We start from the raw sequence: 12009 nt of genomic DNA on the forward strand, positions 1-12009 counted from the left end.
CTATTGATGTGGGACTAATACAGTGGTGTGGTCCGTTTTATTAAACGATTTGACGGACTCTCGAGTGTACTTGGACCCGTTTTATAAATGGGAGTAAAATGAATAGGATGTTTTTCTATTCTGATGTCACGGGGTGGACTGTTGATAATTTCTATGGTGACAAAATCTATAAAATGTTAAAATTTTAATTAAACTGGATCAGAAGAAATCGAGAAGAGAATTTCAATCATTAACAACTGCACCAGTATTTTATATTACTATAGGGTTTGTTGAAGCAAGCAAAAATAGGAGCTGTTAAGAAAGGAATTGTGAGAAATTTATAAAAATATATCACGTGTTAGTATCCCTGAGTTTACACAAATTATCTAATAGAACATGTAAAGCAACTAATAAAATCGTAATAAATGTTTACCTTCTCTGAAATTAGACTGAACGTTTGGCTATGGAAAAAAAAGAACATTTAGGTGATACGGACTACTTAACACTGGCCTTCCTAACCGCTTTCTTTCTTAGGTAACTTAAAGTTCATACCCGCAACGAAGTAAATATTAAAAAAGCTGATTTATATATGACAGCAGACTTTGAATGATAAAATATTAAAATACTAGAAGTAGCAGTTCTTTAACTTGTAAAACTACAAATATATGTGTATTAAAAGTACTAGTTGTTTGTTAACTTGTAAAACTAGAAGGTACAAATATTTCTATATTAAAAGTACTAGTTGTTTGTTAACTTGTAAAACTAGAAGGTACCAATATTTCTATATTAAAAGTACTAGTTGTTTGTTAACTTGTAAAACTAGAAGGTACCAATATTTCTATATTAAAAGTACTAGTTGTTTGTTAACTTGTAAAACTATAAACTACAAATATTTCTATATTAAAAGTACTAGTTGTTTGTTAACTTGTAAAACTATAAGGTACCAATATTTGTATATTTAAAGTACTAGTTATTTGTTTAATTACGAACCGTCCCGTTCCTGTAGTAAATTAGTATTTGTAGCTTACAGTTTTCTTTGAGCTATAATTCATATAAACACGTTTTGTTGCTAGTTGTTTAGAATATCAAATTTAATATTGTTCATCCGTAAAACATGCACAAGGAATGAGCTAACATAGTTAGCTATGTTTCAGGAATAGAAACATACAGTTATTTCTTTCTATTACGATTGGGTCGTGTTCACGACAATGACTGCTGATAAAGACGAAATGTGGAGGTAAGATTCACTTCGTACATGACACATGATTTTCAAGGTATTATACGGGTACCACCAAAGATAAATATAATTTCTTATTGATCAACTTTTATCTATATAAAATATTTCCTTGTGGGCTTGGTATTAAAAAAGTAACTAGGGAACGTTAGAGAACAATGTTAAATCGATCTGTCTTTCAGATCTCTCTTGTCTGATTTCAGTTCAGATTGTGACTTCCAACTTCCAGATACGGTGCATATTGCTGAGTTTAACAGTATGTTATCTATCTGCTAGAACCTAACTGTGCGTCTGTATCTCGAGAACCGTAACAAAATCGGCTTACGTTCTTAACTTGTAGAATAGTAAGTCTCCAATGTACCTGTAGAAAATTAAGGTTGTGTGTAGACACAACGACCTCACACTCCACATTCGTAACAAACGTTATATTTATGCTTCAATACAAAGAAAAAATTAAAGGTTTTGAATAGTAGGTTAAGATATAGGAAGGTTTTACACTGTAAGTTGAAACAGATAAATAAACGCACGAGAAGATATATCATGGTAAATTGTTTCAATCACACATAGGTAAAGTGTTGAAACACGCCTTGGTAAACTGTTTCAATCACACATAGGTAAAGTGTTCAAACACACCTTGGTAAACTGTTTCAATCACACAAAGGTAAAGTGTTTCAATCACATTACAAAAAGAATGAAAGTATATTTCACTCGAAGTGTCTGATAAATATTCATTAACTTTAAAATTATAACTATAGACATCGTGGAACCACTAAAGTGTTGAAGTTACAAAAACTATACATATCATGTAAACACCAAACGTGGACCCGGCACGGCCAAGCGTGTTAAGGCGTGCGACTCGTGATCTGAGGGTCGCGGGTTCGCATCCCGGTCGCGCCAAACATGCTCGCCCTTTCAGTCGTGGGGTCGTTATGTGACGATCAATCTCACTATTCGGTGGTAAAAGAGTAGCCCAAGAGTCGGCGGTGGGTGGTGATGACTAGTTGCCTTCCCTCCAGTCTTACACTGCTAAATTAGGGACGGCTAGCACAGATAGCCCTCGAATAGCTTTGTGCGTAATTCAAAAACACACAAACAAGTAAACACCAAACCACTGACACTGACGTTAGTAGAACTATAGATATCATGTAAACAATGAACGACTGAGACTGAAATTAGTATACTATATATGTCATGTAAACCTTGAACCATTGACACTGACGCTAGTAGAACTATAGATATCATGTAAACAATGAACGACTGAGACTGAAATTAGTATATTATATATGTCATGTAAACCTTGAACCATTGACACTGACGCTAGTAAAACTATAGATATCATGTAAACAATGAACAACTGACCCTGACGTTGGTATAATTATAGTTATCATGTGAACACTGAACAACTGACCCTGACGTTGGTATAATTATAGTTATCATGTGAACACTGAACCTTTGATACTGAAGTTAGTATAAATATAAATATCATATAAACACTGAATGACTGATACTGAAGGCAGTAAAACTATAGATATCATGTAAAGACTGAAGCATTGATACTGACGTTGGTATAACTAAAGATATTATTTAAACACTGAACTATTAACACTAACGTTAGTATAACTAAAGATATTAAGTGAACACTAACGATTGACACTGACATTAGTATAAATATAAATGTCATATAAACACTGAACGACTGACACTGGATTTAGTAGAACTATATATATCATGTAAACACTGAACAACTGACACTGACGAGAGTATAACTATACGTATCATGTAAACACTGAACGACTGACACTGACGAGAGTATAACGATACGTATCATGTAAACACTGAACGACTGACACTGTAGTTAGTATAACTGTAGATATCATGTGAACACTGAACAACTGACACTGACGAGAGTATAACTATACGTATCATGTAAACACTGAACGACTGACACTGACGAGAGTAGAACTATATATATCATGTAAACACTGAACAACTGACACTGACGAGAGTATAACTGTAGATATCATGTAAACACTGAACAGCTGACACTGACGAGAGTATAACTATACGTATCATGTAAACACTGAACGACTGACAATTACGAGAGTAGAACTATATATATCATGTAAACACTGAACGACTGACACTGACAAGAGTATAACTATATACATATCATGTAAACACTGAACGACTGACACTGACGTTAGTATAACTATATATATTATGTAAACACTGAACAACTGACACTGTAGTTAGTATAACTGTAGATATCATGTGAACACTGAACAACTGACACTGACGAGAGTATAACTATACGTATCATGGAAACACTGAACAACTGACACTGACGAGAGTATAACTGTAGATATCATGTAAACACTGAACAGCTGACACTGACGAGAGTATAACTATACGTATCATGTAAACACTGAACGACTGACAATTACGAGAGAGAACTATATATATCATGTAGAACTATAATATATCATGTAAACAAACACTGAACGACTGTAAACACTGAACGACTGACACTGACAAGAGTATAACTATACGTATCATGTAAACACTGAACGACTGACACTGACGAGAGTATAACTATATATATATCATGTAAACACTGAACGATTGACACTGACGTTAGTATAACTATATATATTATGTAAACACTGAACAACTGACACTCAAGTTAGTAGAACTACTGGTTTGTTTCTGAATATAATAATATGTTTATATCCGTGATGATACAAATAATAACAAACTTTATTATGGAACAAAAGCCGTAAAACCGAATCTAAACAGGAAACTCGGTGTTTTGGTGACTTTAAACATTGTCTTGATATGAACAATACGATATGTAATTAATACGAGATAAAACTGACTAATTTGTCTAAGTTCCACATTTGAGTTTCAACGTTATTTATCTATAACTATTAATGTTTTAGCTACTTATTCTAGAGATGACACACTTTATTACCCTCAGTGCAAGTTGCTGTTTCTCGACTGATTTGTGAACCTTTCAAGTTTAGCTTGAGAACAATTCTTTTTTACTCACCTCGCCCACTCCTGCCGACGAACCTCAGGTCGTTAAATTTTGCTACGTGGTTCTTTATGGCTGCCGAGGCGTTACGAAGTTCTGCACAAAAGTTTTCATCGTTCCCCGCCCGAAGTGTCACCAGGGTCCCGTCGGACACATCAGTGAGAGTCACAACTTTGAAAGCAACAGGAAGGGTTTTGTTGGACCGCCAATGGGACGGGAGAACTGTGCAGAGCATACTCGGGCTGCCTGTCCGAACCAGCTCACCTGGGTGCTCGCTCAGTACCTCGTGAAGAGCTCGTTCTCCTGGCAAGAGGAAGTCGGTCATGGTGTCGGCTGCTGAGCCGAGCAGGTCTGTTGGTAAATGCATGAGTTACGAGACGCACCTGAATGACGCTGAGCAGCCGCGAGACGTTCGACAAGTAATACTCCTGGTATACACCCAGAATTCCCTCAACACCAACCTTGCAGATCGATGGCACTCTCAATTACCAGAGCGCCCTCTACCAAGTAGACGTCTAACTTATTCAAATAAGATAATTATCATCATATAATTCAAAAAGTTGTTGTTGTTGTTCTGAATTTAATACAAAGCTACACAATGGGCTACCACGGGTATCGAAACAAGGTTTGTAGCGTCGTAAGTCCTCATACATATCGCTAAGCCACTGGCGAGCAGTTCAAGAAGAAAAAAAATCAGAATCATAAAATAGCATAAAACATGTAAAAATACAAATACAAACGACATAAAATATGTAAAAATACAAATACAAACAACAAAAATGTAAAACATACTAATACAAACAACAACAAACATGTAAAAAATATAATTAAAAATGCAAACAACATATAAAATATACTAATACAAACAACATAAAACATCTAAAAATACAAATATAAACAACATAAATATGTAAAAAATATAAGTAAAAACAACACAAAACACGTTAAAAATACAAATGCAAACAACATACAACATGTAAAATATACTAATACAAACAATATAAAACATCTAAAAATACAAATATAAACAACATAAATATGTAAAAATACAAATAGATGTATAACGACAATATCACCCACAATGTCCCCTATTTAAATACTTAGATAAACAGATGCATAACGACAATATCATCCACAATGTTCCCTACTTAAATACTTACACAAACAGATGCATAACGACAATATCACCCACAATGTCTTCTATTTAAATACTTACATAAACAGATGCATAACGACAATATCACCCACAATGTCCCCTACTTAAACATTTACATAAATTAATATATGTGGACAATATCGACCACAACGTCCCATCGTAACTACTTACATATAGTGATATATGTGGACAATATCGACCACAACGCCCCATCGTAAATATTTACATATAGAGATATATGAGGACAATATCGACCACAACGTCCCATTGTAAATACTTACATATAGTGATATATGTGGACAATATCGACCACAACGTCCCATCGTAAATACTTACATATAGAGATATATGTGGACAATATCGACCACAACGTCCCATCGTAAATACTTACATATAGTGATATATGTGGACAATATCGACCACAACGTCCCATCGTAAATACTTACATATAGTGATATATGTGGACAATATCGACCACAACGTCCCATCGTAAATACTTACATATAGAGATATATGTGGACAATATCGACCACAACGTCCCATCGTAAATACTTACATATAGTGATATATGTGGACAATATCGACCACAACGTCCCATTGTAAATACTTACATATAGAGATATATGTGGACAATATCGACCACAACGTCCCATCGTAAATACTTACATATAGTGATATATGAGGACAATATCGACCACAACGTCCCATTGTAAATACTTACATATAGTGATATATGTGGACAATATCGACCACAACGTCCCATCGTAAATACTTACATATAGTGATATATGAGGACAATATCGACCACAACGTCCCATTGTAAATACTTATATATAGTGATATATGTGGACAATATCGACCACAACGTCCCATCGTAAATACTTACATATAGTGATATATGTGGACAATATCGACCACAACGTCCCATTGTAAATACTTACATATAGTGATATATGTGGACAATATCGACCACAACGTCCCATCGTAAATACTTACATATAGTGATATATGTGGACAATATCGACCACAACGCCCCATCGTAAATACTTACATATAGTGATATATGAGGACAATATCAACCACAACGTCCATTGTAAATACTTATATATAGTGATATATGTGGACAATATCGACCACAACGTCACATCGTAAATACTTACATATAGTGATATATGTGGACAATATCGACCACAACGTCCCATCGTATATACTTACATATAGAGATATATAAGGACAATATCGACCACAGTATCCCTTATATAAATAGGAATATTAGAAAACGTCAACCATAGTTTCCCCGTCTTAGGTAAAATACCTAACGTTGGGACCCTGAGGGAATAACCGCCTGGTTTTTCTTCTTGCCAGAGATGAGGTTAAAGTACCTAAAGAAGATTCAGTCTCCCAAGTTTGAAAGACTCAGTTATTACACGAAATAATGATTTCATTAAATAAGTGAGATCCAGCTCTTAAGTTAAGACCTCCACTTCTGACTTTGAAAAAAACTATATTAAAAATGTCAACCTAGTGATTGTTTTAATCGTTGTTAGTTCTTAGAATGTTTTATAATTATATAGTTTACCTATTTCTCTCAGTGGTTTCTATCGTTGTGGTGAGCAAACGTAGTCAATTTAAAGAGTGGGGAAAGATAAAACAAGTAAATTTATAAAACCACTGAATCTTATCTCTTTCATTACTCATCTTGTTCGATGTTTTCGAGTTACAATATGTAGAATATTCTGTTTCTTTGTTTCTTCGTCATCAGTCTAAAATTTCCAAAAATATTCTATATTCAGTACAGTTTGTTGTTTGTTCTGCTTATTTGTGGGTCTTCCTTCACCAGTGTAAGATTTGTAACAATATTTAACACTCAGTACAGTTTGTTGTTTGTTCAGTTTATTTGTTTGTTCTTCACCAATGTAAGATTTGTAACAATATTCTACATTCACTACAGTTTGTTGTTTGTTCTATTTATTTGCTTGTTTTTCACCATTGTAAGATTTGTAACAATATTCTACAATCAGTACAGACTGTTGTTTGTTCTATTTATTTGTTTGTTCTTCACCAATGTAAGATTTGTAACAATATTGTACACCCAGTACAGTTTGTTGTTTGTTCTGCTTGCTTGTGGGTCTTCACCAATGTAAGATTTGTAACAATATTCTACACTCAGTACAGTTTGTTGTTTGTTCTCTTCCTTTGTTTGTTCTTCACCAGTGTAAGATTTGTAACAATATTCTACACTCAGTACAGTTTGTTGTTTGTTCTGCTTATTTGTGGGTCTTCACCAATGTAAGATTTGTAACAATATTCTACACTCAGTACAGTTTGTTGTTTGTTCTCTTCCTTTGTTTGTTCTTCACCAATGTAAGATTTGTAACAATATTCTACACTCAGTACAGTTTGTTGTTTGTTCTGCTTATTTGTGGGTCTTCACCAATGTAAGATTTTTAACAATATTCTACACTCAGTACAGTTTGTTGTTTGTTCTTCACCAATGTAAAATTAATGGCAATATTCACACTCAGTACAGATTGTTGTTTGTTCTCTTCCTTTGTTTGTTCTTCACCAATGTAAGATTTGTAACAATATTCTACACTCAGTACAGTTTGTTGTTTGTTCTCTTTCTTTGTTTGTTCTTCACCAATGTAAGATTTGTAACAATATTCTACACTCAGTACAGTTTGTTGTTTGTTCTCTTCCTTTGTTTGTTCTTCACCAATGTGTAATTTGTAACAATATTCTACACTCAGTACAGTTTGTTCTCTTTTTTTACTTGTTATTCACCAATGTAAGATTTGTAACAATATTCTACACTCAGTACAGTTTGTTTTCTTCCTTTGCTTGTTCTTCACCAGTGTAAGTTTTCTAACAATATTCTACACTCACTACAGTTTGTTGTTTTTTCTCTTTCTTTGTTTATTCTTCACCAGAGTAAGATTGGTAACAATATTCTACACTCAGTACAGTTTGTTGTTTGTTCTCTTCCTTTGTTTGTTCTTCACCATTGTAAGATTTGTAACAATATTCTACACTCAATACAGTTTGTTGTTTATTCTCTTCCTTTGTTTGTTCTTCACCAATGTAAGATTTGGTACACAATATTCTACACTCAGTACAGTTTGTTGTTTGTTGTCTTTTTTTGTTTGTTCTTCACCAATGTAAGATTTGTAACAATATTCTACACTCAGTACAGTTTGTTGTTTGTTCTCTTTCTTTGTTTGTTCTTCACCATTGTAAGATTTGTAACAATATTCTACACTCAGTACAGTTTGTTGTTTGTTCTCTTCCTTTGTTTGTTCTTCACCAATGTAAGATTTGTAACAATATTCTACACTCAGTACAGTTTGTTCTCTTCCTTTGCTTGTTCTTCACCAGAGTAAGATTTGTAACAATATTCTACACTCAGTACAGTTTGTTGTTTGTTCTCTTCCTTTGTTTGTTCTTCACCAGTGTAAAATTGGTAACAATATTCTACACTCAGTACAGTTTGTTGTTTGTTCTGATTATTTGTGGGTCTTCACCAATGTAAGATTTGTAACAATATTCTACACTCAGTACAGTTTGTTGTTTGTTCTGCTTATTTGTGGGTCTTCACCAATGTAAGATTTGTAACAATATTCTACACTCAGTACAGTTTGTTGTTTGTTTTTTTCTTTGTTTGTTCTTCACCATTGTAAGATTTGTAACAATATTCTACACTCAGTACAGTTTGTTGTTTGTTCTCTTCCTTTGTTTGTTCTTCACCAATGTAAGATTTGTAACAATATTCTACACTCAGTACAGTTTGTTGTTTGTTCTGATTATTTGTGGGTCTTCACCAATGTAAGATTTGTAACAATATTCTACACTCAGTACAGTTTGTTGTTTGTTCTCTTTCTTTGTTTGTTCTTCACCATTGTAAGATTTGTAACAATATTCTACACTCAGTACAGTTTGTTGTTTGTTCTCTTCCTTTGTTTGTTCTTCACCAGTGTAAGATTTGTAACAATATTCTACACTCAGTACAGTTTGTTGTTTGTTCTTCACCAGAGTAAGATTTGTAACAATATTCTACACTCAGTACAGTTTGTTGTTTGTTCTCTTCCTTTGTTTGTTCTTCACCAGTGTAAGATTTGTAACAATATTCTACACTCAGTACAGTTTGTTGTTTGTTCTGCTTATTTGTGGGTCTTCACCAATGTAAGATTTGTAACAATATTCTACACTCAGTACAGTTTGTTGTTTGTTCTCTTCCTTTGTTTGTTCTTCACCAGTGTAAGATTTGTAACAATATTCTACACTCAGTACAGTTTGTTGTTTGTTCTGCTTATTTGTGGGTCTTCACCAATGTAAGATTTGTAACAATATTCTACACTCAGTACAGTTTGTTGTTTGTTCTCTTCCTTTGTTTGTTCTTCACCAATGTAAGATTTGTAACAATATTCTACACTCAGTACAGTTTGTTGTTTGTTCTCTTCCTTTGTTTGTTCTTCACCAATGTAAGATTTGTAACAATATTCTACACTCAGTACAGTTTGTTGTTTGTTCTCTTCATTTGTTTGTTCTTCACCAGTGTAAGATTTGTAACAATATTCTACACTCAGTACAGTTTGTTGTTTGTTCTCTTCCTTTGTTTGTTCTTCACCAGTGTAAGATTTGTAACAATATTCTACACTCAGTACAGTTTGTTGTTTGTTCTGCTTATTTGTGGGTCTTCACCAATGTAAGATTTGTAACAATATTCTACACTCAGTACAGTTTGTTGTTTGTTCTCTTCCTTTGTTTGTTCTTCACCAATGTAAGATTTGTAACAATATTCTACACTCAGTACAGTTTGTTGTTTGTTCTCTTCCTTTGTTTGTTCTTCACCAATGTAAGATTTGTAACAATATTCTACACTCAGTACAGTTTGTTGTTTTTTCTCTTCCTTTGTTTGTTCTTCACCAATGTAAGATTTGTAACAATATTCTACACTCAGTACAGTTTGTTGTTTGTTCTGCTTATTTGTGGGTCTTCACCAATGTAAGATTTGTAACAATATTCTACACTCAGTACAGTTTGTTGTTTGTTCTCTTCCTTTGTTTGTTCTTCACCAATGTAAGATTTGTAACAATATTATACACTAAGTACAGTTTGTTGTTTGTTCTGCTTATTTGTGGGTCTTCACCAATGTAAGATTTTTAACAATATTCTACACTCAGTACAGTTTGTTGTTTGTTCTTCACCAATGTGTTCTTCACCAATGTAAAATTAATGACAATATTCACACTCAGTACAAATTGATGTTTGTTCTGCTTATTTGTGGGTCTTCACCAATGTAAGATTTGTAACAATATTCTACACTCAGTACAGTTTGTTGTTTGTTCTCTTTCTTTGTTTGTTCTTCACCAATGTAAGATTTGTAACAATATTCTACACTCAGTACAGTTTGTTGTTTGTTCTCTTCCTTTGTTTGTTCTTCACCAATGTAAGATTTGTAACAATATTCTACACTCAGTACAGTTTGTTGTTTGTTCTCTTTCTTTCTTTGTTCTTCACCAATGTAAGATTTGTAACAATATTCTACACTCAGTACAGTTTGTTTTCTTCCTTTGCTTGTTCTTCACCAGTGTAAGTTTTCTAACAATATTCTACACTCACTACAGTTTGTTGTTTTTTCTCTTTCTTTGTTTATTCTTCACCAGTGTAAGATTTGTAACAATATTCTACACTCAGTACAGTTTGTTGTTTGTTCTCTTCCTTTGTTTGTTCTTCACCAATGTAAGATTTGTAACAATATTCTACACTCAGTACAGTTTGTTGTTTGTTCTCTTCCTTTGTTTGTTCTTCACCAATGTAAGATTTGTAACAATATTCTACACTCAGTACAGTTTGTTGTTTGTTCTCTTCCTTTGTTTGTTCTTCACCAATGTAAGATTTGTAACAATATTCTACACTCAGTACAGTTTGTTGTTTGTTCTCTTTCTTTGTTTGTTCTTCACCAATGTAAGATTTGTAACAATATTCTACACTCAGTACAGTTTGTTGTTTGTTCTCTTCCTTTGTTTGTTCTTCACCAATGTAAGATTTGTAACAATATTCTACACTCAGTACAGTTTGTTCTCTTCCTTTGCTTGTTCTTCACCAGTGTAAGATTTGTAACAATATTCTACACTCAGTACAGTTTGTTGTTTGTTCTCTTCCTTTGTTTGTTCTTCACCAGTGTAAGATTTGTAACAATATTCTACACTCAGTACAGTTTGTTGTTTGTTCTGCTTATTTGTGGGTCTTCACCAATGTAAGATTTGTAACAATATTCTACACTCAGTACAGTTTGTTGTTTGTTCTCTTCCTTTGTTTGTTCTTCACCAATGTAAGATTTGTAACAATATTCTACACTCAGTACAGTTTGTTGTTTGTTCTGCTTATTTGTGGGTCTTCACCAATGTAAGATTTGTAACAATATTCTACACTCAGTACAGTTTGTTGTTTGTTCTCTTATTTGTTTGTTCTTCACCAATGTAAGATTTGTAACAATATTCTACACTCAGTACAGTTTGTTGTTTGTTCTGCTTATTTGTGGGTCTTCACCAATGTAAGATTTGTAACAATATTCTACACTCAGTACAGTTTGTTGTTTGTTCTCTT

At 33.4% G+C, this 12009-nt stretch overlaps 2 protein-coding genes across 3 annotated transcripts in view; one reads left to right on the forward strand and one right to left on the reverse strand.

Annotated features, from left to right (window-relative positions):
- The window catches only part of LOC143250401 (uncharacterized), a 29272-nt gene extending 24579 nt beyond the window's left edge, over nucleotides 1-4693 (reverse strand). The window contains exon 1 of one of the 2 annotated variants that reach the window (XM_076500855.1): nucleotides 4263-4693. In XM_076500855.1, the coding sequence (XP_076356970.1) occupies nucleotides 4263-4614 (352 nt within the window). In that variant the 5' untranslated portion in view covers nucleotides 4615-4693. The remainder of the gene's footprint in view (nucleotides 1-4262) is intronic. The other variant, XM_076500854.1, reaches the window with a different exon arrangement.
- Nucleotides 1-12009, forward strand: part of LOC143251258 (glutamate receptor ionotropic, kainate 2-like) — a 427216-nt gene that overhangs the window by 137185 nt on the left and 278022 nt on the right. The gene's annotated exons all lie outside the window — the stretch shown is intronic.

Source organism: Tachypleus tridentatus, chromosome 5 (assembly GCF_004210375.1).
Source record: "Tachypleus tridentatus isolate NWPU-2018 chromosome 5, ASM421037v1, whole genome shotgun sequence".
NCBI lineage: Eukaryota > Metazoa > Arthropoda > Merostomata > Xiphosura > Limulidae > Tachypleus > Tachypleus tridentatus.